The sequence below is a fragment of the Eublepharis macularius genome, chromosome 16 (assembly GCF_028583425.1).
Source record: "Eublepharis macularius isolate TG4126 chromosome 16, MPM_Emac_v1.0, whole genome shotgun sequence".
Lineage (NCBI taxonomy): Eukaryota > Metazoa > Chordata > Lepidosauria > Squamata > Eublepharidae > Eublepharis > Eublepharis macularius.
In genome coordinates this window covers 11280073-11306449 of record NC_072805.1, presented here as the reverse complement: position 1 = coordinate 11306449, position 26377 = coordinate 11280073, and the positions used below count along the sequence as shown (strand labels likewise).

The window sequence follows — 26377 nt, the reverse complement described above, 5'->3', positions numbered from 1 at the left end:
CTGGGAATTCTCTGTGACAAGTCACTTTCTTCACAGAGTTACCCTTCTTGAGGTGGAAAGGAACCAATTTCTTTGCGTTGTAGATGTGTCCATGGTCTCTCTCATGCAGAATGACATTCATTATCCTTGCATCTGACTCCTTTTAGATCATATGGGTACACAAGGCAGTAACAGGGCCATCTGTGTGGAAGTGCTGTCAGGAATGTTTCTTTACTGTGCCATGTAGCTGATGTCCCTGCAAACTCATGAACCAAAATGGCAACAAAATTGAAAGTTCATGTCTTACTTCCTCTTTAGTGCGCTGATGACCCTGATGCTGTGTGCACCCGCTCTGTGTCTGTCAAGCTCCAGGAAGAGAACAGCATCATTAAACTGAAACACGGTGGCGGAATCTCTTTGAATGGGCAGGACATACAGATCCCCTTTATGCAAGGTGCGTTCAGTGCCCCGTTACTGCCAGTACCTCCAGAGGAGAGATTTCTGGACAGATCTTGACTGTGCAAAGGGTCTTAACTCACTGGTTGAGCCTGTTTTTTCACGTGGAAGTTCTCAGATTCAGTCCCTTGCCTCCATACATTGTATTGGGTAAGAAGGTTCAAAAAGAGCTGTAGTCAACTGGAGTGCCCAGTAATGGTTTGGGTTGGAATAAGGCAGCTTCCCATACAGTAAAGAAGCGGTATGTAAGACCAGTTGCTGGAACTTTGCTATTCGTACCTACAGCCAGAAGCAAAGCTCACGCCTAGCCATGGTGCAACAGCGTCAAGCTCCAGGCTACACCTGGAGGTTAGCAACTCTATCTGTGCCCCTCCTCTCCTATTTACAGGGTAGAAGCTGGAGGGGGTGGGGACAGTCCTTGCTCACTTGCCACACCCCATGCTAGAACAATCGGCATCGAGGGCTACCCAGACGGTCCCTGGCAGTAGCAGTGGCAGCCGTGGCAGCAACTATCCTTATTGTTAGCGGGAGGGTGGTGGCAGTCTGATTTCTGCTGGAAGCAGCCATGGCTGCTGCTGCTCCTTGGGGTCTAGGGCAGCTGCATTTCTTCTATATCCTTGCAAGCAAAGCCCATCTTCTTGCTCGGCGAGCAATGTGATATCCTGCTCAGCCTTAGGTAGTGATTCAGTATTCCGCTTGTGGCATACAGCTTAGACGTGGTTTCTCAGCCTCCATTTCCACTCCCCATGTCTCTGAAAGTGGCCTTTTGATTTCTGAAGGTGACCTTCACATCCAGCGCACGGTAATGTCCGCAGTTCGCCTCACATACAGGGAGAATATGCAGATTGACTGGGATGGCCGTGGAACACTTTTGATGAAGGTATGAGCCCCCCCACCCCTGATTCAGTTTTATTTCCACACTAGCCACAACTCTTTCCTTCCAAGAGAAAGTGATTATGCTGCAGGTTTGAAATTCTAGATTTTCTTATCTACCCACTTTTAGAACAAAACACAGGCCTTTTTCTTCTCTAGAAATGCCAATGTTTACATCACAGAACTTTTATGTGCCTCCGTGCCCCAACTCTGCAACATTTACAGTTGGGCACCCTGGGGCTTGAACCGAGTGCAGAATGATAGGAGACTGGGACCTAGTTTGGTAAACTACATAGGACAATCCTAGGGTTGCCAGATCCCCATACCCTCTCGGCGGCGGTGGGGGGACCTGGCACTTACTTTGTTTAGCTTGCGTGGCAATTCTTTGCACACTCACAAAGTGCGCACATGGTGCTTGTGCAATGACATCACTTCTGGAAGTGGCGTCATCACGCCAGCCATGGAAACACTCTCACGCTCTGTGCGGGGCTGATTTGGGCCCCAATTGGCCCCATACGAAGCACAGGAATGCTCCCGTGGCTGGTGCGACAATGCTACTTCCACAAGTGACATCGCTGTCCTGACTGGGAGCATGCACACTGCGCGTATTCCTGGTGTGCCTGCCGGTGGCGGTCAACCTCTGGGGGGGGGGCCCTCACCACCTCCCACCAATTGCTGGCAGATTGGAGGGCGAGGGGGGAAATCCCCAGGAGTTTGCCCGCCACCAGTGGGCACCTGGGAACCCTTGACAGTCCTCAGAGGCTGCCTTCAGGTGCAGAATGCAAAAGGAATGTGCAGAGACAGTCCCTCTAAATGGAAACCTCTGACTTTGTTAGGCCCGATAAAAATAGTGGGATCACGACCGGCTGCCCTTGTTGGATCAATAGCGCTGCCAAATTTCCTCCCCAATGTGACTCCCTGTTGATGCTGTGCAGGCAGGAGATTTCTGGGTTCTGAGGTCCTCTGTGCAAATCAGTGGCACTTGATAACCAATTCAGCACCCTCTGCTGGGATACCAAGCTTATGCCATAGGCCTATTTCACTTGGCAATAGGGTTGTTATTCTCCTGGGGACAGTGGTTAAGTTCTGCCTCTGGGCTGCAGGCCCCACTGGGCCTATTCAGTCCAGCAGAAACAAGGGTCCGGGGTAGGAAATGACATTGTGTGATGACTCTTGATGTTGTGACATCACTTTCAGTTTGTACCAGGAAGTGACATCATGGTGCTCTAGAAATGTGCATGTGTCTATGGTAAAAACCACAGATATGAGCAAATTCCTAGAGTGCTATGTTGCTACCTCTAGGTACAAACCGGAAGTGATTTTGCCTAATTGCATGACGTCATTTCCTGCTCCCAAAATGCTCTCACTGGTTGCCAGCACTAGGCTGTCATCTTTTAAAAAATTTCACAGCAAATCATGCAGAGGAAAGGTAGTAGAAGAGCCAATGGCAGCTTTGAAGAATCATTTTAAATGGTGGAATAAAAGCAAGAGGAAAGGGTTTAAATGCTCTCTTTCCCACAGCAGCCCTTCCCGTTTTCAAAGCAGCCACCTCGGAAGCAAATTTACATTTCAAATCAGACTTTTCAGACCCAAAGAGAAAGTAGCTTGCTAAAAAGCCACCTCGACAAAGGCTTCAAACATTGCTTGGAAAAGAAGGATGGGAGTAGGATCCGCCCCAAGGTGTGTAGGATTGCAGCTGCAATTCTTCCTTGGGAAAGATAATCTGGCCACAGTTATTTCCAGGTTAGACTACTGTGATGGGCTCTGTATGGAGCTGCTTCTGAAACTTCCATTTGTACAGGATGAAGCAGCAATATTGCTGATTGGATTACATTGACTGGGATGTATCTTGCCAGCACTGCAAGAATTATACTGGCTGCTGACTCACTTTCTGGGCAGAGTTTAAAGTGGTAGTTACAGGGCTTTTTTTCAGGGGGAACGCAGGGGAACGGAGTTCCGGAACCTCTTGAAAATGGTCACATGGCTGGTGGCCCCGCCCCCTTATCTTCAGATAGAGGGGAGTTGAGATGGCGCGGAGGGCAATCTCAACTCCCCTCTGTCTGGAGATCAGGGGGTGGGGCCACCAGCCATGTGACCATTTTCTCCGAGGGCAACCCAGTGAGTTCCACCACCTCTTTCCCCAGAAAAAAAGCCCTGGGTAGTTATATGCCCTTCAAAGCCCTACCTGATTGGGGACCAGGGTATCTGAAGGCTTGCCTACTCTGTATGGATGATTGCTAGATGCGTTTCCCGTGAATTGCTCTTATCTTCTTTTAAACCCATCTAATCAAAAGAATTAGAAAATTTCCTGGAAGACAACCTTAGCTGTGATACCTACACAGGACCACCTTATTCAGAAGAAGATCTGAATTCGTCCACATCTGTGTTTGAGACAAGCCTAAAAATCTAGGTTGTGTCGTGCTGAGAATAATTCTTTTCCGGGCACTGATGCTTTATGCCAGGGGTACAATTTCAGGATTTCTTTTGAGAGGGGAGACGAGATTCTCAGCAAGGCGCTCTGAGATATTAGATCAGATTAACCTGCAAAAAGAAGTGAATTTTAAGATTATTTAATTTTATTATATCTTGTAATAACCATAGCAATAATGTCAACACAGCCTAAACAGTCACCCCCCCCCCAAAAGAAAACATTTGCTGTACAAACTTAGTACTTTTGCCCAATACAAGGCTAAGTATAGTTGCTAAGAATGTAAAACTGGTGTGGCCTCCTAAATGATACTCTGGGCCTATGGTGGGTGGAAGGTTGATTGTGGTTTGCTGGTAGTAGACAACTGGCCAGTATCTCTTGAAATTTTGTTGAGATTCTTGAAATTTTGCATAGGCTGGATCTTGTTGAGGTCCATACAACAAATCAGTTGCCCTTTAACTGTCCAGAAAGATTATTTATAATTGAAAATGCATCATTGGCATTTGGAACAATGCAAGATCAAGGTTGCCCTGTCCCTGAGTGGTCTTTTCCGAGACTTCTTATTTTCCTGGCTGATGTTTAGTGGTTTCAGATCATGTTATGCTGTGTAACGTCTTGCAGTTATCTACTTCAGACCTTTCATCATAGCAATAATAAGAAAAACGATGGCATGTTTCCGTCTTTTAAATCTTCTCCATTGTCTTTTTTTAATAGCTCCGTTCCTTTCCATCAGCTCATAAATGCCAGTTTATTGTTTCTTTTACAGCACTCAAAAATAATTTATGTCCGTTAAATGGAATGAGGCATTGCCAAGTGTTTGGGACAATTGGGGGAAGTGATTCACAGCCAGTGACCTGGGAAAGGGCTTTAGGGTCTGGGTTTTCCTGCCACATTCCTAGAGAATAACACGCTTATCCTCTGACCATTTAAAAACATGAAAGTAGAATCTCCCTTTGGTGGTCACCCTTTTCAACAAATAAACTTCTACATTGAAAGGAGGAAAAAAACAAAGTTATAAATTTTTTTTGAAAACTCCCATTGGGAAAGGGTAAAGCGCACGCTTGCTGATATCAGTGGGTCTAACAAAATGCTTGATTGATAGGTCTGTGTCCTAGATATAGTAAGCGACCAATTTATTTATTAACCAATAATCAGTGTTGCTCATACCCGTGGAAAATAGTTTAAAAAAAAAAAGGGTTCTTCTGCGTGGACTTGTGTTGGGGCGGCTCACGTTCCCCCTTCCCCCTCTATTTCCTCTTTTTCTTCCCTGAAAGCACCCATAGTGTGTCCCCTTTTCCTGCTTCCTTTCTTTCCCACCGACCAGCCAAACTACCTTTATCTGCCCCCCTTCAGTTCTCCCTCCTTCCCTCCCCCTGTAGCCTCTACCTGGAAAAAGTCTGGCTGAGTTGCACAGTGCCGGCTGCTCGGCCAGGCCCAGTTGCTCAATGGGGAACCTGCAAGAACTTCTGAGGGGGACCTCTTTTCCCCTGTATCACTTTCCTTTCCTTCTGACAACCCCCATATCTTCACCTTTTCCCACTTCCTTCTCTTCGTCCCACACTCCAACCAACCTACCTTTTATCTGCCCCCCCATCTTCAGCTACATTTGTTATTTATTCACCTTATTTATATTCCACCTTTTCCCCCAATGGGGGCCCAAAGCAGCTTACATCATTCTCCTCTACTCCATTTTATCCACACAACAACCCTGTGAGGTAGGTTAGGTAGGCTGAGTGTGACCGGCCCAAGGCCATCCAGCAAGATTTCATGGCAGAGTGGGCATTTGATCCTAGTTTGAAATTCTAACCTTTACACCACATTGGATTTTGTGAGGTGGTTGCTGTTGCACAGTAACAAGCAACCAGTCCTGGGTGAGTCATGCCAGTCATTTGGTAGCAAGCTGCCTGTGGTTGCTGTTGGACCTGGCCCCAATGAATTCTCCCTGGGCCTGCCCCTACCCCTACCTTTTACTGACAGAAATCAGCAACAACAACAACATTCGATTTATATACCGCCCTTCAGAATGACTTAACACCCACTCCGAGCAGTTTACAAAGTATGCTATTATCATCCTCACAACAATAATCACCCTCTGAGGTGGGTGGGACTGAGAGAGCTCTGAGAGAGCTGTGACTGCCCCAAGGTCACCCAGCTGGCTTCAAGTGGAGTGGAGAATCAAACCTGGTTCTCCAGATTAGAGTCCCGTGCTCTTAACCACTACACCAAACTGGCTTGCAACATCAAATCAAGGCTTGAATGCTGACAATTAGGGTTTCCAGGTGCCTGCCAGTGGTGGGCAAACTCCCAGGGATTTGCCCCCTTGTCCGCTGATCACCCAGCGATTGGCAGGAGGGGGCAAACTCCTGGAGCTTGCCCGCCACCGGCAGGCTGTGTGCACGCTCCCACCCAGCGTGGCAACGTCACTTCAGTAAGTGATGTTGTTGTGCCAGCCGCGGGAGCCTCCCTGTGGCTCCCAAACCAGCTGAATTGGAGCCATGCGGAGCATGGGAGCACCCCAGCGTGTTGACGTCACTTCTGGAAGTGATGTCATCACGCCACCGCCGGAACATGTGCACACTGCGCACATGCACAAAGACTGAAAACGGAACTGCAAAAAGTGCCAGGTCCTGACCTCCCCTGCGGGAGGACAGATGGACCTGGTGACTCTACTGACAATACTATAATGGTTGTCTAGCAATGGCCACTGAGGGACGAAGCTGAAGTTGGTTCCCAGTTCCCAGTTCCTTATTCGCAGATCCTAGTTCCTTATTTGCAAAGCCAAAGAAAAATATTGTGGGGGAATTGAAAAGCTCTGAACCCCAAAATGAAGTTTGGAGGGGCACATATTATACACCTCCGGATTCAGCAGACTTGGCCCTCTAAGTGGACCGATACTGGGTTATCCTACAAAACCCAGATCTTGAGTTAACAGCTTCAAAATAGGGTGCCCCAGAACAATTCAATAAGAAGAAAGGGGGCGGCAGCTGCAGCAGGAAAAAAAATTGCATCACCCCAAGTCACACAGCCTTGAACTCCAGAAACTGTCCATTACAAGAGGCCATGTGCTGGTTCCGATCCAGTCTCTACTTCTGGATCTGAGACCTCCTATTTCACCTTTCTCCCAGAACCTTCTATCAGACATTGCTGTGAATAAGGAACTAGGAAACATAAAAGACCTCCGCACCCCCCAAAAATCTTTGGATCACCCCAAGTCACACAGCCCTGAACTCCAGAGACTGTCCCCTACAAGAAGACATGTGCTGGTTCTGATCCAGTCTCTACTTCTGGAGCTGAGGCCTCCTATTTCACCTTTCTCCCAGAACCTTGCATTAGACATTGCTGTGAATAAGGAACTGGGAAACATAAGAGGCCTCTGAACCCCAAAATAATATTTGGATCGCACAAAATCACACAGACCCAAACTCCAGAGACTGTCCCCTACAAGAGGACATGTGCTGGTTCTGATCCAGTCTCTATTTCTGGAGCTGAGGCCTCCTATTTCACCTTTCTCCCAGAACCTTCTATCAGACATTGCTGCGAATAAGGAAATAGGAGAATAAAAGCCCTCTAGGCCTCAAAACAATCTTTGGATCACCCCAAATCACACAGACCCGAACTCCAGAGACTGCCCTCTGCAAGAGGACATGTGCTGGTTCTGATCCAGTCTCTACTTCTGGAGCAGGGGCCTCCTATTTGGACCGCCTCCCAGTAGGGCTGGATCTAGGGTTGCTGGTCCCCGGTGCTACCCTTGTCTGGTCATGTGTGTGCGCGCGCAGTACACGCGTGCTTCCAGCGCTGCGTGACAACATCACTTCCATGATTTCATCACGCAGGGGCAGGAAGCATGCCACCCACGTGGCAAGCCAGCCGCCCCAGCATCCGGTGCGCCATGGAGTTGGCAGCGGCAGTGCGGGCGTGTGCTGGGGCGGTTGGCTTCCCATGTGCGCAGGACCTCCCAGCCCTGCACTCAGCCACTCCCATGGCAAGCCAGCTGCCCCAGTGCATGCATGCTCTGACCCCACCAGCTCCATGGCGCACTGGGCGCTGAGGCGGCCGGCTTGCTGTGCGGGCGGCTGAGCACACAGCTAGGAAGCCCTTGGCCCGGTTCACCTGCCCCGTGCTGCCCGCATGGCAAGTTGGCCGCCCCAGCGCACGGTGCACCGCGGAGCTGGTGGGGGCGGGGGACGGCGCAGGCATGTGCTGGGGTGGCCGGCTTGCCGTGCGAGTGGATGAGCGCAGGGCTGGGATGTTCTGCGCACGTGGCAAGCCAGCCACCCCATCGACGGGGCAGGCAAGGGCCTCCCAACCCTGCGCTCAGCCTCCTGCGTGTCAAGCCGTGGCATGCTCCTGGTGGCTGGCAGCTGTGCCTGATGCCTCCTCTTTGGCAGCGCCAGGGGCAGGCTACCCCCCCTGCCCCCCTCGATCCAGCCCTGCCTCCCAGAACATTCTATTATACATTGCTGCGCATTAGGAACTGAGGAAAATAAAAGCCCTCTGAGCCCCAAAACATGCGCTGAGGCAGAACTGCACCTTCTGCTCATAAACAATGGCTTAATGGTTGTCTCCGGTGTTTTAAACACGTAAGAGGGGCTTATGATATTGCCATATTCATAAGTCTTCTTAACATCATGAGGGCAAACGTGACCACTTATAATCAGGCACTCAAATGGATGTTAACACTCTAGCCCAGGCTCCAAATGTGTGGAGGTCCAAGAAGACCAGGACTGTTTTCAGACAGAAGCTGTTCCCAATATGAGCTACAGGGATGCAGCCCAAATAGGAAGTCATAGCACCGGAACCGATGTTTAGATCAGCAATACCACATGCTATCTTGTAGGGCAGTCTCTGGAGTGCGGAGCTGTGTGAGTTGGGGTGATCCAAAGATTGTTTTTGGGCAAAGAGGGCCTTTGTTTTCTCCAGTTCCTTATTCATGGCAATGCCTGATAGAAGGTTCTGGGAGGCAGGCCAAATAGGAGGCCTCAGCTCCGGAACCAGAGAGTGGATCAGCACCAGCACACGTCCTGTTGTGGGGGACAATCTCTGGAACTCAGGTCTGTTTGATTTGGGGTGATCCAAAGATTATTTGGGGGTGCAGAGGCCTCTTATATATCCCAGTTCCTTATTCACAGCAATGTCTAATGCAAGGTTCTGGGGGAAAGGTGAACTAGGAGGCCTCAGCTCCAGAAGTAGAGACTGGATCAGAACCAGCACACATTCTCTTGTAGGGGACAGTCTCTGGAGTTCAGTGCTATGTATTTGGAGTGATCCAAAGATTATTTGGGGGTGCAGAGGCCTTTTATATATCCCAGTTCCTTATTCACAGCTATGTCTAATGCAAGGTTCTGGGAGAAAGGTGAAATAGGAGGCCTCAGCTCAAGAAGTAGAGACTGGATCAGAACCAGCACATGTCCTCTTGCAGAGGGCAGTCTCTGGAGTTCGGGTCTGTGTGATTTGGGGTGATCCAAAGATTGTTTTGAGGCCTAGAGGGCTTTTATTCTCCTATTTCCTTATTCACAGCAATGTCTGATAGAAGGTTCTGGGAGAAAGGTGAAAGAGTAGGCCTCTGCTCCAAAAATAGAGACTGGATCAGAACCGGCACATGTCCTCTTGTAGGGGACAGTCTCTGGAGTTCAGGGCTGTGTGATTTGGGGTGATCCAAAGATTTTTTCTGCTGCAGTTGCCACCCCGTTCTTATTATTGAATTGTTCTGGGGGCACCCTATTTTGAAGCTGTTAACTCAAGATCTGGGTTTTGTAGGATGACCCAGTATCGGTCCACTTAGAGGGCTGAGTCTGCTGAATCCGGAGGTGTCTAATATGTGCCCCTCCAAACTTCATTTTGGGGTTCAGAGCTTTTCAATTCCCCCACAATATTTTTCTTTGGCTTTGCAAATAAGGAACTAGGATCTGCGAATAAGGAACTGGGAACTGGGAACCAACTTCAGCTTCGTCACTGATGGCATTTGTTTCTTAAAGTTACGGCTCTGCTTCTATAATTTTGTGGAGTTTTAACCCCCCAATGTGTTTTTTTAAGATTTTCTATAAACCTTTCCTCATGTTTGTAGAAAGATCTGTCCATGGCCCCTGTCTCTGAATTTAAGTATCCACAAGTGGTGCTGTGTTAAGAATTAGATATATAAATATTTCAGTGGGAGAGATTTACAGTGAAATCCTAAACAGAGTTATATGCTCTAAATTCATTGTACTTTGTTGGGCTTAGAAAGGTGTAAATCTGTTTAAGACTGCATTGTTAAGCATAGGCTTAAGGCCGCAATCCAAAAAGCACTTTCCTGGAAGTAAGTTCTTCTCAGTAGACTTGCTTAGAATCGCTCCCTAAGTCTATCCTTAAAATCATCAGGATTAAAAGTGCTTAACTCTGGCTAGATAGGCTCCTAATTAAAAAGAGTCTTACTGTTTATTCTTTGCAACTGTACTTAATCTACAAAACTGTTTCAACTAAGATATGTTTGCAGGAAAGGAAGTGAACCTGAATCTAAAACTTCTCCGTTGAATTAGACAGACAGACGGATTTATTGCATGTGGCCATAGGCCTTTACATGTTAAAAATATGTTACAGCTCTAGTCAATAGAATTTAACCCAAGTCTGAACAGAACCTTTAGGAACGCAAGAAGCGCCTTGCAGGATTAGTCCAATCAGGGCTGTATTATTCATAAGGCTGACTAGGCCGAAGCCTAGGGCCCCCACAAGGAGTAGGGGCCTGTCAGTTTTTTTCTGCTGAGGCACACCCCCACGTAAATTGCAATTAATTGATTCTCTTATCAGTCAGTCATTTATTATTGCAGCAAAAGCCAGTGAAACAAAACCTGCGATAAAAGATAAGTTATAACTTTTTTTTTTGTTTTACTGGCTTTTGCTGCAATAATAAATGACTGACTGATTCTCTTATGTAACCTCTATTAATAAGATAATTAATTGCTTCCCTATTGAAGTGAAACAAATTGTCTCTTAAAACAATTATCGATAAGTTATATATTTATAAATAAATAATAAAAAATTTGACTCACTTCAAAATATTACAGTACTGAACAATTATACCCCCCAAATGTGCTTTCCTTAAGAGTTCTGCTCGCGCAATAAAAATATTAAAAATATTGTGAATAGAATTCTTCAGGAGCCCCTCGAAATGGATACAGGGCTATGTACTGCGGTCTAGTACCTACTGTGCCAGGGCCAGGCAATCAGCTGTAGTGGGGTGAAAGACTGAAGTGCCGGAGGGGACCCCAAATACCTGAAAGCCTGAGGGCCCTGGCCGTGGGTTAAGATGGCACTGAGACCAAGTAGTTCAGCATCCTGTCTCACACAGAGGCCAGTCGGTTACTCTGGTGGCCCAACAACAGGGCACAGACACCGAGGCCTTCCTCTTGATGTTGCCTCCTGGCACTGGCATTCAGAGGTTTACTGTTTCTGAATGTGAAGTTTCCCTTTAGTCACCATGACTAGTAGCTACTGATAAATATATCCTCCATGGTTAGGGTTGCCAGGTCCAGGTTGGGAAATTCCTGGAGATTTGGGGGTGGAGCCTGAAGAGGGTGGGGTTTGGGGAGGGGAGGGGCCTCAGTGAGGTATAATTCCATAGAGTTTACTCTTCAAAGCAGCCATTTTCTCCAGGGGAATTGATCTCTGTTGCCTGGAGATCAGTTGTAATTCCGGGAGATCTCCAGCTTTCACTTGGAGGCTGGCAAGCCTATCCATGATAGACCTATCCCAACTTTAAACACAAAAACTTAGTAGGCATATAAAAGTTTAACTATGTAGCACTGTACATTATCAGTTGGATCCAGACCAATGTTCCCTCTAAGCTGTACATTGTTGTGAGCCAAAAATCTAATTTGTGAGCTAAAACAATGATTTCCATTAAAGTTTTAATCGCGCCTCCTTTGAAAAAAGTATTCTAAAATGCCTGCATTTTCCTCTGAACATTGACCTTGATGGCATAAGAGATAGCAAAATGGCCTAAACACATGATACTCCTTTAGTTTAAACTAGCCCATTCTTGCCACCAATCTTCCCACTCCAAACCACGGAATGACAGAAACAGCAGGTTTTCTTCAACCAGAAAGCTAACATTTGAACAGCAAATACCTACAGAGGAGTCAAACAAGAAGGCCAAGCCACAAGCTGACTGGGGAGGTAGGGGGAGTCATCCCTGAGTACATTTCGGCCATTTTCACACTGCTTACTGGCCAGGGAACATCGCGCCAAGCTCCCGGAACGACAGCATCTTCCTGGTGCGATTTCGCCGTTCTCGCGTGAAATTGTGCTGGAAAGACGCTGTTGTTCTGGGAGCTTGGCGCAATGTTCCGTGGCTGGTAAGTAGTGTGCAAATGGCCTTCTTCTCAATCCAATTATAGTGATCAGTTTAATTTTGTGGAGAAACGCAACTCACCAGAACAGGGGAAAGAATACAAAACCCAGAATTCTCTCCAATGCAAAAGTTTGGATGGTGCCAAATTTGGACTGGCTAGTAAAAACTGCCTAGGCAGACATGACGTATGTGTAACACCTGCCCTCCTGTCTTTGGCCTCTTGGGTATGACTAATAGTGCAGTCTTACACAGAGTATTCTGCTGAAATCAATGGGCTCATGTAGACTAGACTCTGCATAGGATTGCACTGTAAAGATGCTGGATATGATCTATTCAACTCTAAACAGTTCAGGTCAAGCGTATCTTTAAGAACACACATTATTCTCTTAGATCTTTTTTTTTTTTGAAAAATTTTTTATTGGGTTAGGATCATATATTTACACATCACAGTCAATTTTCCCATTTCCCAATTTCTAACCCCCTCCCTTTCCCCCCCTTTTTTGTTGACTTCCAACAGTTTTCCAACCCTTTGTCCCTTTTCCCTTACTCTTTATATATTCCTCTATCTAATCAAATGTCTATTCTCCTTTTATTCTAAGCAATACTTCTTTAACTATTTTTAATGCTCTGTACCCATAATGGATAAACAATTTATCCCATAATTCCGTTTTCAAATATTTCTGTATAACGTAAACTATGTAAACTATATAAGCCATACAATCATATAAATCAACCAACTTAACTTATACTCTATATATTATTCATTCTATCTTCTTCTTTCTGTTTTAGTTATATTTGTTTACATTGATATCTCTATTCCCTTCAATCATAGATCTATATATGATATCAATCAATTTGACTCATATATACCTTCATATAAACATATTCCGTTTGATATATTATACAAAATCAGAAAGAAAATATTATTAGTTAGTCAATCCTTATAGTTAACCTTTATGATTAATTATATTCTATCAATATTCTATTTATTATTCTATATATATCAATCTAATAACATAGCTGCTTAGAAGTTCATTTTTACCTCTTCTCCCCCCCCGGTAAAGTCACCCCCCTCTGCACTTTATTATACTTCAATAGTTCTCAAACTGCCACAGTTCTCCTCCCACCTCCCATTTCTTCTCCAAATATTGTTTCAGCTTCTCCCAATCTGTGTTGAACTGTCCTGGGTCCAGATTTCTCAGTTTTCTTGTCATTTTATCCATTTCTGCCATATACAGCAATTTGTAAATCCAATCTTCAATAGTTGGCACTTCTTGTACTTTCCATTTTTGCGCATACAAAAGTCTAGCTGCAGCCGTCATGTAAAATATCAACGTCCTATGATGGGCTGGAATTCCCTCCATTCCCAGGTTTAGTAGCAGGAGTTCTGGGTTCTTATTTACCTGAAATTGTAAAATCTCACTCATTTCTCTTATTATTTCCCCCCAGTACTGCCTAGCTACCTCACACGTCCACCACATATGATAGAGGGAGCCCTCGTGCTTCCTGCATTTCCAGCATTTATTAGAAGTATTCAAATTCCCTAGCGCAATCTTCTTTGGTGTCATGTACCAACGATAAATCATTTTATAAATGTTCTCTTTAATGCTGGTGCATGTCGTTATCTTCATTGTAGTCTTCCACAAGTATTCCCATGCCTCCATTGTTATTTCTTTATTGAAGTTTATGGCCCATTTCACCATTTGTACTTTAACTATTTCATCCTCAGTATACCATTTCAACAGTACTTGGTACACCTTGGATATTCTTTTCTTATCCTCTTTAAAAAGGGTCTGCTCTAGTTCCGAATTCTCTATTCGTATACCTCCCTTTACAGAGTCCGAGTTATATAAATCTCTAATCTGTCTGTACTGGAACCAATCGTAGTAAGGTGATAGTTCCTCCTGAGTCTTTATTCTGAGTTTAGATGCTTCAATTCTAGTTATTTCTTTGTAAGTTAAACATTGTTGCTCATTATCAACAGCTCGCGGGTCTATCACCTCATATGGAACTACCCACAAAGGGGTTCCTTCTTGTAAATAGATTCTGTACTTCTTCCAGATTATATATAAACTTCTCCGTATATAATGATGCAGGAACATCGAGTTCGCCTTTACTTTATCATGCCATAGGTATGCGTGCCATCCAAAAGTTTTTTTATATCCCTCTAGAGCTAGTAGTTTCTTATTCTTTAACGTCATCCACTCTTTCAACCATACTAGACAAATTGCGTCATGGTAAAGTCTTAGATTGGGCAGTTGCATTCCGCCTCTTTCTTTTGCATCTTGTAAAACTTTCATTTTCACTCGAGGCTTCTTGCCTGCCCATACAAAGTCTGATATTTTCCTCTGCCATTTTTCGAATTGCTTAGAGTCTCTGATGATTGGTATTGTCTGTAGCAAAAACATTACTCTTGGTAACACATTCATCTTCACTGCTGCAATCCTTCCCAACCATGACAAATTCAGTCTGTTCCATTTGATCAGATCTCTCTCTATCTGAGTCCATAGTTTTTCATAGTTATTTTTAAATAAGTCTATGTTCTTTGCAGTCAGTTCAATTCCCAAATATTTCACCTTATTTGTTACTTCACATTCCGTTATTTCCATTAGCGATTGTTGTTTTTGCTTAGTCATGTTTTTGCATAATACCTTTGATTTCTTTTTATTGATATAAAAACCTGCCAGGTCCCCAAACTCCTTAATCTTCTCTATCACTTTTGGCATGTTCTCCATTGGGTCTTCTACAATTAACATTATGTCATCCGCAAATGCTCTGACCTTATAAGAATAATCCTTTATTTTTATTCCACGGATTTCTTCATCTTGTCGTATTTGTATCATCAGGATCTCCAATACCAAAATGAACAACAGCGGAGACAGCGGGCAACCTTGTCTTGTTCCTTTACTTATAGCTAATTTCTTAGTCACTTCATCATTCACCACAATTGCTGCATTCTGGTCTCTGTAAATTTCCTTAATTGCTCTAATGAATCTTTCTCCCATTTGTAGCTTTTCCATAGTGGCAAACATAAAGTCCCAGTTTAAATTATCAAACGCCTTTTCAGCATCAACAAAGAAGAAACCAACCTCCTTATCACAACGCTTATCATAGTATTCAATAGCATTTATCACTGTCCTCATTCATATTTCGTGTCGTAAGCTGCACAATCACGTCTCTTGGTAGTTTCCTCTGGGTTGCAATTCTCGAATTCACACGGTATGCCACATCTAGGATAGCCACAACTTCCTCCTCCTCCTTCCCCAGGTATTCAGCTAACACCTCAGTCATCTGTTCTTGCGCTGACTTTCCTTCCACTTCTGGCAATCCACGAAACCGTAGCTGCTTCTCCATGTGTTTAGTTTCTGCAACCGACATTCTTCCCCTCATCAGTCTCATCTCTGTTTGTTGCGTGTCTGCTAAGTTCTCCATCGCGTCTTCTACTGTTTTAACTCTCTGCTGCGTTCCTTGTAGTTCACTTTGTATTGTTTCCATACCTTTTTTCACTTCTGACAGCTCCGATTTTACTGTCTGTTTGACCTCTTTAACCTCTTTAATAAGCTCCAATTTCGTGTCCTTAAGTTCTTTAATCACATCTAAAAGTTTTTTGTCCAGGTTTTCTATTGCCGATTGCCACTCTTTTTTTGACATCGTGGGGCTTGCTTTGGCTCGCTCCCACGAGTCCGCTCTCTTCCTTAACTCCGTGGCGTAAAATTTAAGTATCTTTTTATTTCAAATGTCCCGGTCTTTGCAAAAATTAATTTTTAAAGAGTCCAAAATGTCGGGCGTCTTTTCTCTATGGTTCCTCTATGATTTTGTAATCCAAGATGGCTTACTTCCTTTTCCGCTGAAGCCGCGACCCTTCCCCTTTCAAAGATGGCGATTCCCTTCTTCCTGCCCTCCGGCAAGGGCCGCTTCTCTCCAGCAACTCTATTGTTATTACGTACTTCCTGTCTCCCGACTTCCCACAGTAGGTCTCGCGATGGTATCTTTTTCTCACAGCTCCATAACCGCAAGTATTCAAAACAATAGTCCAATTTCTTTAATAACTTCTTAAAACTTAGTCTCTTTTCAAGTACAACTCTTGCCGAGTCTTCCCCTCCTTATTATTAGCCTGTTGCAGTTTGAAAATCTACTTTTCTTCCTCTCTGCTTTTATCAATCTGTCCCGTATCAAAAGATAGTGATCTTTACCTTCTCCTTCACTTTTCTCGGGCTGTAATCGCTGTTTCGATTATAACTTCTCCTCTCCACTTCTTTCCCCAATCGAAGCTTGGGTATGTAGGTCTTATGCCAGCCGAATTGGCCCCAGAACTGCCGCAGAGATCGTAGCCGACCTGTCACAGGGTGGGACCTCAAGGATCGGGAGGGGACCCGTTGCGCAGAGCCCCCCCTCGTCCGAGATCTAGCACACCCTAGGGTCTTGAGCGTTCTTTGCCTGCTCTCCGCCTGAGAGCACTTGGCCGCGGGCTAAATTTCCCCCGCCGGCCGCTTAAAACGGCAGTCCGGTCAGCTCCGCGAATGGAGCTGCTTCAGACCTCCATGAATCCCAAACCGGAAGTCTCATTATTCTCTTAGATCTTGAAGGAAGGCCTTGTTCCAAGATCCATCTGTTTGGCTAGTTATACTGTCAGGGACATGGTAACGGCTGTATTCCGTTAACCAAAGCCCGTCCACTGGCTTTTAAAAATTCTTTTAAATGGCAGAATTTTGTTTAGGTTGGAAATACAATTTAGCTCTCTTTTTAAACTCTGCAATGAATGATTTTATTTGACAGATTGTAATCATGTATGTTTTTAAGAGGAGCTTTTTATAACTAGCTGTGTTACCGAAAAAATCTTGCTGTACAGTATAGTATAGAAAATGTAGTCAATATTTTTTTAAAAAAATAAGATAATCTAAATATCAACAGGGTTTTTCTTTTATAACTGAGTCCTGTCAGTGGCACCTGGGAGACCAACAAGATTTTCAGGGTGTATATCTTTTGAGAAACAGAGCTGACACTCTGAATTATAGGAACCATAATAGTCTAATGCAATGGAAGTATGTTATGCATGTATAATTGTATATACTGCACAGGTTGGTGGGAATTTAGGCAACGCAAGCTAAAAATAGGAGCCCTGGTGCAAACAGCTCAAAGCAGGGACTGTGGGGCACAGCTCTTCTTGGTGGGGGACAAGGCAAACAAATGGGTAGTCCCCAAAGGCCATGGAAGGCAGGGGAGACCTGGCAAGGCAGGCTGGGCCAACCATGGCACTGCCACCAGGGCCCCTTTCCTTTCAGTGCCAGGTCCCCTTTTAACCAGACACAGCTGGCTCTTCAGCAGGCCCCGCAAACAACTAGAGCCCTGCCAACGAGCAGCGGCGGTGGCAACAGCATGTTCCCCTCCCCCATTCTGTGCCAGGCTTCACTTTTAGCTGGGCCCAGCCAGCTCTTCAGAAGCCCTGCAAGCGGCCCGAGCCCTGCTGGCTGCCAGCAAGCAGTGGCAGTGTGTTCTCCTCCTTCCTTTCCATGCCAGGCTCTGCTTTTAGCTGGGCCCAGCCAGCTCTTCAACAAGCCCTGCGAGCAGCCCAAGGCCTGCTGGCTGACAGTGGGTGGTGGTGGCAATGGCATCTTCCCCTCTCTCCACGGGCCAGTGGACTAGGGCCTGGGAGGTGACGGGGTTTCTATGGATACTCCCTTCACGGCTGCCAGGAAGAGTGTTACTTCCTGAGCCTGCGGATGGGAAGGTGGTGTGAGGGTATCATCCAGCGCACTGGCAGAGCGGGAGGGTAAGAGGAAGCACCTCTGCGCTTCAGATGAAAAGATGTATGCAGAGGAGTCAGAATCCGTGCACAATTCCCCTTTCCCACTGCAGACGGTAGACCCCTTCCACGTCATTCCTCAGGGCTCACTATACTGCAGGATTTTGCGCAGGGAAATTGGTAGGCACATCTATGGAACCTGCTAGGTAGTATTTTTAGAAATACAGTCTACTCGGGATTAGGTAGACATAGCTGCGAGGTCTCCACAGGTGAATGAATGAGAGTATTCTTTTACTTAAATGTGTAGGTTGGCTACATCAGGAATATTGTATATCATTTTGGTCATCCACGACTCCAAACGAATAATGCAGAATGCTGCTGCTGCTAGTAAATATTGAAAAAAATCAAAATTAACTTTTCTGTCTTGTCAGTTATCCTCAGAATACACGGAACGAACCTGCGGCCTGTGTGGTAATTATAACGGCAATCAAGGAGATGACTTTCTCACACCTTCTGGCCTTGTGGAAACACTTGTGGAAGATTTTGGAAATTCCTGGAAGCTCAAGGGAGATTGTCAAGATGTGCAGAAACAAGAGAGCGATTCTTGCAGTCTCACCCCTCGCTTAGGTACTGGCGCTTGAGGCTGTGATGAAAGCCGCAGATTTATCTTTCATCAGTATAACAATGATAATCAAATAACGCCTGTTATTGACTCTGACATGAACTCATATTACAAAGCACTGAGCCTCCCCTAAGTGCTACATAAACCAAGAATGATAGGGGTCACAATGTACATTAACATTGCAATGATCAGAGTGCACTCCTGTACCTTTCATTCTTATTGTTAACTTTGGTGTTCAGTCCATTTGAACACAAACAGTGCAATCCTAAGAAGAGTTACTCCAATCTAAGCCCATTGAAGCCAATGGGCTTAGACTGGAGTAACTCTTTTTAGAATTGCACTAAAAGGGTCAGATCCTGTGGATCCATTATGCTAGTTGGCTTGCTTTCCTCGGGCAGAAGGCACCCTTCCTCTGGTGCAAGGATGGCATCAGAGGAAAGCTCCTTCCATTGGAGAAAAGTAGGGGTTTTTTTCTGGGAAAAGAGGTTGTGGAACCCAGTGGGTTGCCCTAGGAGAAAATGGTCACATGGCCGGTGGCTCCACCCCTTGATCTCCAGACAGAGGGGAGTTGAGATTGCCCTCTGCGCCGCCGGAGGGCAATCTCAACTCCCCTCTGTCTGGAGATTAGGGGGTGGGGCCACCAGCCATGTGACCATTTTCAGGAGGTGCCGGAACTCCGTTCCCCTGTGTTCCCGCTGAAAAAAAGCCCTGCTCTAGGGTAACTGATCTTTGTAGTACGTAGAGCAGCTGTAATTCCAGGAGAGCTCCATGCCCCACCTGAATATTGTCAGCCTTAAAGGGGGCCCTTCCTTCCTTCTTTGCCAGCCGGGAAAAAACTGGTTGGATCCAACCTATGGTTTGCTTAAGGCCTTTTAGAGTGAATTAATGGCTAAAGATATGAATGAGGGACTTTCCAACTTGTAGTCCAGATTTATAGCCGCTCAATATTATCAAGCTAATGCCAATACAACAGCCCCTACGGTGTAAGAAGAGTCTTTGTCTTTTTGATTAAGTCTGTCCCTATGACTGCTGGTACAGTACTGCTAATACTGCATTGCAAACTTCCTTCCTTTCAGCCAAGTATGCTGAGAGCTCGTGCTCGGTTTTGGTGTCAGCATTGTTTGAACCTTGCCACCACGAAGTCAGTCCTTCTCCATATTTCAAGAATTGCCGCTACGATGTCTGCTCCTGTTCTGATGGCAAAGACTGTTTGTGTGCTGCTCTCTCAGCCTACGCTGTGGCATGTGCTCGCAAAGGTGTCCTCATCGATTGGAGGCAGCCGGACTTCTGTGGTATGTAAGCGCTACTGAAAGGTGTTCTTGAGAAGCCCGTTGATATGTGAGGGCTTAATTAGTGCCTTAGCTTGCCTGCCCTGTGACCCTGGGCATCTGTGTTCAATGTGTGTATTCAGGGCTTTTTTTCTGGGAAAAGAGGTGGTGGAACTCAGTGGGTTGCCCTCGGAGAAGATGGTCACATGGCTGGTGGCCCCGCCCCCCTGATCTCCAGACAGAGGGGAGTTGCGATTGCCCTCCTTGCCACCGAGCGGCCTGGAGGGCAATCTCAACTCCTGTCTGTCTGGAGATCAGGGGCCATGTGACCATTTTCAAGAGGTGCAGGAACTCTGTTCCACCGTGTTCCTGCTGAAAAAAAGCCCTGTGTGTATCTGCTACGGTTGCCAGGTCCCCTTACTCTGCCAGTGGGAGGGGGGGAAGAACTGGCCCTTACCTCCTCCTTCCCATCTTCATATTTTATTGGTGCAGTGTGCGCTGTCCTGCGGCAGCACGATGATGGCATTTCCAGTGACGTCACTGCCAGTCACATCACTGCGCAGGCAGTGTCTGCGCATTTCACAGCAGGAGTATTTGGGCCTCAAACGGGCACAATTTGGCCCATTTGGGGCCCAAACCAGCCTGCGGCAAAGCACGGGAGTGCTCTTGGGGCAGTGTGATGACATCCGTGATGTTGTTGTGCTGTCCTGGGCGCTTGCCCGGGAAGCCCATTCCTGTGCCTTCCTCCCCTGCCAGCCAGGTAAGTGGAGTTGGGGGGCCGAGGGTGAAAGTGAGAGATCCCTCGCCCCCTTCGGAGGAATGGGATCCCTAGTGTCTACTCAAGTGTCTTTGGTTTTCATAGCTTGCTATGAAGAAAATTTGCAATGTAAACATAGTGTTAAAATTTATCCTAAAATGATAGCTGGCATGGAAGGAGGGCTCCAGCTTTCCCAAGGATGCAGGTTTGGCTACGGACAGGGGGGGTTAGAGGGTGGAGACACAGGGTGTGTGTGATGTGGTCAACATCACTGATATCACTACATCACTTCCAAGTACAATGGCGATTCCTAGAGTTACCCATTGTCACTTCTGAGTTGCCAGCAGTGATAATCTGTGAGAGGCCTCCTACCATACTGGAAGGCCTGGCAACCTTAGCTGTGAAGATTGGTAGGCCTTTGCAGGGCTTTTTTTCTGGGAAAAGTGGTGGTGGAACTCAGTGGGTTGCCCTTGGAGAAAATGGACACACGGCTGGTGGCCCCGCCCCCTCATCTCCAGACAGAGGGCAATCTCAACTCCCCTCTGTCTGGAGATCAGGGGGCGGGGCCACCAGCCATGTGACCATTTTCAAGAGGCTCCGGAACTCCGTTCCACCACGTTCCAGCTAAAAAAAAGGCCTGGGCCTTTGGATTTGGCATCTTCAGTGGGTCTCCCTCTCCTGGAAGGGGTAAGATGTGCTGGCTAGAAGGTACCTCTGACCTTCTTGAGCGCTCTGTGCAAAATGGGAATGTTTGTTTGTTGTAGAAATTGTTTATGCTCCCTCTCCAGAGAACATGCTAGAGGAGGCTTACAAAGTTGAACATGATTTTATTTATTTATTTTTATTTTATTTATGTCATTTTTAGTCCGCCTTTCTCACTGAGACTCAAGGCGGATTACACAGTGTGAGATTAGTACAGTCAATATCAAGGACATTTCGATGAACAATGCCATAGGATAAATCAATACAAGTTTACGAAGACATAGCATTAGCAGGAATCCAATACAGAGTTGAAGAAATGTTGAAACAGAACATAAGCAATTCTCGGGCTGACATTAGACAACATGAAGCCCAGGTAGCTCATAGGAACACATATTTAAAACAACAGATAGTACGTAAGGCAACATAGTGGTGAAGTCTATGGTCCCTAATTAATTAGTGTAGCATCTGGGATCTCTCTCTATAATACAGAAAGCTAGGAGAGTGGGGAGGGGGGGGGGAGGTGTCTCCTGACCTCAGGCAGGCTGTCCCACAGAGTAGGGTTTACCCATGAGAAAGCATGAAAACATAAAAAACCGTAAATATTGTTAACAATAAACTATTAAAAAGCCAGCCAGAACATCAAAACAACAGAAAACATTGAGCCATTTAAAATGAATCCCATAAAATAGTTTTGAGACTAGAAGCAGACTGTAAAAACAATGTTAAAAGAGCAACCCTTTCATGAGAAGCTTGGGTAAAAAGAGTGGCAATTTTTGAGCTGTTGCATATTTATGCTTATTTATTTTATTCTTTAATTGTACCATGCTTTTCTCCCTTGTCAAGACCCAAAACAGTTTTTTTTTTACATCATTCTCATAGCAACAGCATGGTGAGGTAGGTTAGGCTGGAAGGGTGTGACGGGCCCAGTGTCACCTGGTGAGTCTCCGTGGCAGAGGGGGTGTTTGAATCTGGTTGTCAGGTGTCCTAGCCCAATATTCTCACAATACTAAAACCATGTATGTAAGCCACTTTGGGTTCCCAATGAGGAGACAGGTGGAGTATAACTGAAGTAAAATAAATAAATTAATTAACACTCTAATCACTAGCCATGCCAGCCCTTGGGGCTTCAGCTGCTCTTCAGGACCCAACATTTCTCTGTGGCACTGGAGCTAGATTAGAAGTACAGCTTGAAGAAAAGGGTGAGGCCAAATGGGGCCTGATCCAACAGAACAACAGGCCACCCAGTGGAACGCACCTCTACTCAGAAACAAACCCCATCCGAGCCCAACAGGATTCCCTTCAAAGCCTCACAGAACCAAATGCTGCTTTATAAGACACAAAATATGAAAAGTGGCCCCCCACTGTATCTTTTCTCCCCCTTAGCCTCCCACTGAGATTTCTGAAGGCTTTCGCATTAGGCCCCTTTTCTCCCCAACAGCCCTCCCACAAAGCGCCTCACCACTTGCTTCCAACCCCAGGGACTCACAAGCGCCTCAGCTGTTCCCTTCCTCCTTCCCTGGCCAGTAAAGGTAGGAAGTGCCATTCTTCCTATGAGAGCCCACTGGGAGTGGAGGTTATGCCTGGACTGAGGAGAAACCAGAAAGGAGGGCAGACCGCAGTGCTGAGGAGGTCTCCATCTCCATTTCCTGCCAAGGATACTTTGGGCCTGCAGAAGCTAAGAGGTGCTGCCTGAAGGGCTACTGGTCAAGCTAGGCCTTGGTCAGAAATTTTCATGCCACTATCCTGTCTGAAACGGATCCCCCCAAACCTCTTGACTGATTTGAGGTCACTATCCTTCATGGATCTAAAAGTCCTGGTTTCTTTACAGAATCATTTTGCTTTGCTCTTGCTGATCAAAAGCTTGGACAATGTGGGTGTCCCGGCAGAGCCAAGCCATCTCCATGTTGTGAATACTCTCTTCCTTACCAATGACCTAATGGAGGAAGTGATGGAGGAAGCACTACAGAAGAGAGGGGATCATATTCTTTCCTTCCATTCCCCATTTTCAAACCACTTAAATGTATAACATGGCAAATGTGGAAAGAGCGTCTGGTGAAAATGTGGAAAGAGCTCTAGAAAACAGAGTCGGTATTTACTCTCCCCAGATGGCCAGTAACACTGAACCTCATGAAGTCAATACGTGGCTTGCCAAAGAACTTGACGTGTGCATCGCTATCCCTTTGCAACCCTCTGCAGCTTCTAATTATCCTACTAAAGATCTCACAGGATTGAATTCAATCTGTTGAAAATCTAGAAACAGTTTTGTCCGCTCTGCGTGAGATGCCATGCGTATCACTCGTTGCACCCGCACCTGCCAGATCTAATGGCAAAGAGCCGGCAAGAGTCGGCTTGAATTGCATCCAGCGTGCCTCGTGGCAAGTGGTGGCCTCGCTTTCCCAGAACACCCCTGTTTATGAAAGGCCTGAAATAATGCCGTAACAAAAGCCTTCCCTTGAAGATACCAGAATGGGACGTTTATGCACCTTAAAGGCACCAGCAGCTGTATTAATCTTTGTTGAAAGACTGAAGACCCATTTAAGACGGATTCATGTTGGTCTGGCCCTTGGAGCGGGGGAAGTCATTGGAATCCGAGGTTAAGATGGTTGCTGTCTGTGTGGGCTTGGGAACAGGGTACGGAAGCTGATCTCCAACTCACAGGAGAGACAACAACAACATTCGATTTATATACCACCCTTCAGGACAATTTAATGCTCACTCAGAGCAGTTTATAAAGTATGTTATTATTATCCCCACAACAATAATCACCCTGTGAGGTGGGTGGGGCTGAGAGAGCTCTGAGAGAGCTGTGACTGACCCAAGGTCACCCAGCTGGCTTCAAGTGGAGGAGTGGGGAATCAAAACTTGGTCTCCAGATTACAGTCCTGCTGCTCTTAACCACTACACCATACTACACCATGGCATACTGGATGCTGTTGCAAAATCACATCACTGTCATTTTGTGTGAGCATAATAACATTGAACAAGGCTTTCTTTTAGAGCTGAGAAGGATGAGCAAGTCAATGGGTTGACTCACAATGACTTTGGGGGAAAACAGTTGAAGTCCTCCCATGCTTGAGAGAAAGTGAGAGGTTGGAGGATTTCCCTTTTATGCTTTCTGTCTTGGTTCAAACGAGTGACTTAGAGCTGCTGTCCGATTTGCAAGGCAGATGTTTACTGAGAGGATGAGACTGCATTAAACAGCAGCAAAGCTTTGCACTTTTATATAAATGCTTAGGAGATGAAATTGCAGGTCAATAAAAAAGAATCCTCTTTAGGAATTAGGCATTCTTGGAGACGGAGGGTGAGGAGGACTGCTGTAATGCACTTGTTGTTCTTGCTGTAATTGAACACTGTCAATTTTTGCAATTAATCTTTAATGCCGTGCTGTTTCTTCCCTCTGCCTACCGTCCATTATGGAGCACTTTATGCCTCCAGCAAGTGCCAATTTTCTGTTGCCATAGATCCATCAAAAAGCCTTATTAAATAATCTTGATGCTTCAAATATCTCCCTTTACGCACAACGGAATGTGTGTTCTTTTAATGGATTAAGATTTGAGCTGGCAGTTTTGCATAATTAGTACCGATGAGCGACTGCATTGAACCTCTGGTGGTGGTCTTCTTCCGTGGCCGCTGAATATGAAATGGAGAACAAGCCTCTTTCTTTTAGTGCTTTTTTACTTAGCAGTGGTCAGCTGCTGAATTTTTCTGTCTGTGTAAAGCTGAAGGTAATATGGCAGACCTGTTGTTTCTGATACTCATTTTACACTCTTCTGCTGTTCTCTGGACAAACATGCCTTGTAGAGATTTAAAGTCCTGTCAAAAAGGTGTACAAGTGTGCCTGGGCAGTTTGCCAAATATGTGCTGTCTGAACATACAGCCAGTAACAATGCACGCATTGAATGGATGCACTGGCCAAAGTTATTCACTTTTGTTGTGCAGGACAAAACATACACATGATGCACAAGGAAGGAACAATATTACAGTATTCACACAAACAATTGCCACTGTATGGACTTCAGCAGGGAACAATTGTTGATAGATGTACTTTTACAAAAGTCAAACAAATACAAACCTATATAAATATAAACGGCTATACAGGCCAGAACCCTGACCCGGATAGCCCAGAGGAGCCTGATCTTGTCAGATCTCAGAAGATAAGCAAGGTTGGCCTTGATTAATAACTGGATGGGAGACCTCCAGTGAAGACCAGGGTTGCACAGCCAGGCAATGGCAAACTACCTCTATTAGTCTCTTGCTGTAAAAACCCCACCAGGGGTCGCCATAAGTCAGCTATGACTTGACAACACTCTCTACCACCACATGCAGGTCACAATTTGATTCCAAGCCTGACCAGACTGGAAATTCAATGGATGTTGTTATTTTACTACATCATTTTAAAATTGTCTTTCAATCTCTCTCTCTCTCTCTCTCTGTGTGTGTGTGTGTGTGTTTGTGGATATGTGTAAAATAGTGTGAGAGATTTGTATTTGTGATAGGGGGCAAAGATAGGGGGTCCCTATTTTACTTGTCTTTTCTCTTTCACAGCTTGCAGTTGCTTGGTGTGTGTGTGTGTGAATGATTCCAAATCCTAATAGATAGTGTTGGAGGGTACGGGTGTGTTCCTTGTGCCACAACACCAAATCACGCCCTCTCCTTCCTGCCTCATTGAGGCTGCTACAGAAATCTCCCAGAATCAGATTTTTTTAAAATTTTTTAAATTTAGTTTGAATAATTGAATAACAGTTAACATTTCAACTTTCAAACAATATAAAACAAATCAACAAACAAACATAATACAAGTATTTCTCAGGTATTAGAACAATATCTGAACGTTAACTTAGGGCAACCAAAAAAAAAGATAAATGTTTAGGAGGATGTATATCATTGATAATTAGAAATTCAAAAAATGGAAACCATTTAGTTACAAAGTTAGTTTCTTTTGAATGAAGTTGTGATTGACTAGTGAGGTCCGCAATTCTTTCTTGGATAAAGAAATCCCATAGCTTAATTAACCAGTTCTCAATAGAGGGGATTTTAGATGAATTCCAGTTGGACGCTAATAGAGACTTGGCGGCCATCAAAAAGTTGCAGATTAATTCTTTCCTTATTTCAGGAACATCTACAGACTCCCATTGGTTCAAAAAAATTAGTTTTGGATCAAATGGGATAGAATATCCAGTGATATCTTGTATATTTGTTAAAATTTCTTTCCAATATTTCTCA

The 26377-nt window shown here is 45.4% G+C and overlaps 1 protein-coding gene and 1 pseudogene across 1 annotated transcript in view; both read left to right on the top strand.

Annotated features, from left to right (window-relative positions):
- The window catches only part of VWF (von Willebrand factor), a 214944-nt gene that overhangs the window by 42683 nt on the left and 145884 nt on the right, over positions 1 to 26377 (top strand). The window contains exons 12-15 of the mRNA XM_055000628.1: positions 298 to 433; positions 1215 to 1315; positions 18237 to 18432; positions 19504 to 19719. Of these exons, the coding sequence (XP_054856603.1) occupies positions 298 to 433; positions 1215 to 1315; positions 18237 to 18432; positions 19504 to 19719 (649 nt within the window). The remainder of the gene's footprint in view (positions 1 to 297; positions 434 to 1214; positions 1316 to 18236; positions 18433 to 19503; positions 19720 to 26377) is intronic.
- On the top strand, positions 22941 to 24183 carry LOC129343949 (NIF3-like protein 1; annotated as a pseudogene).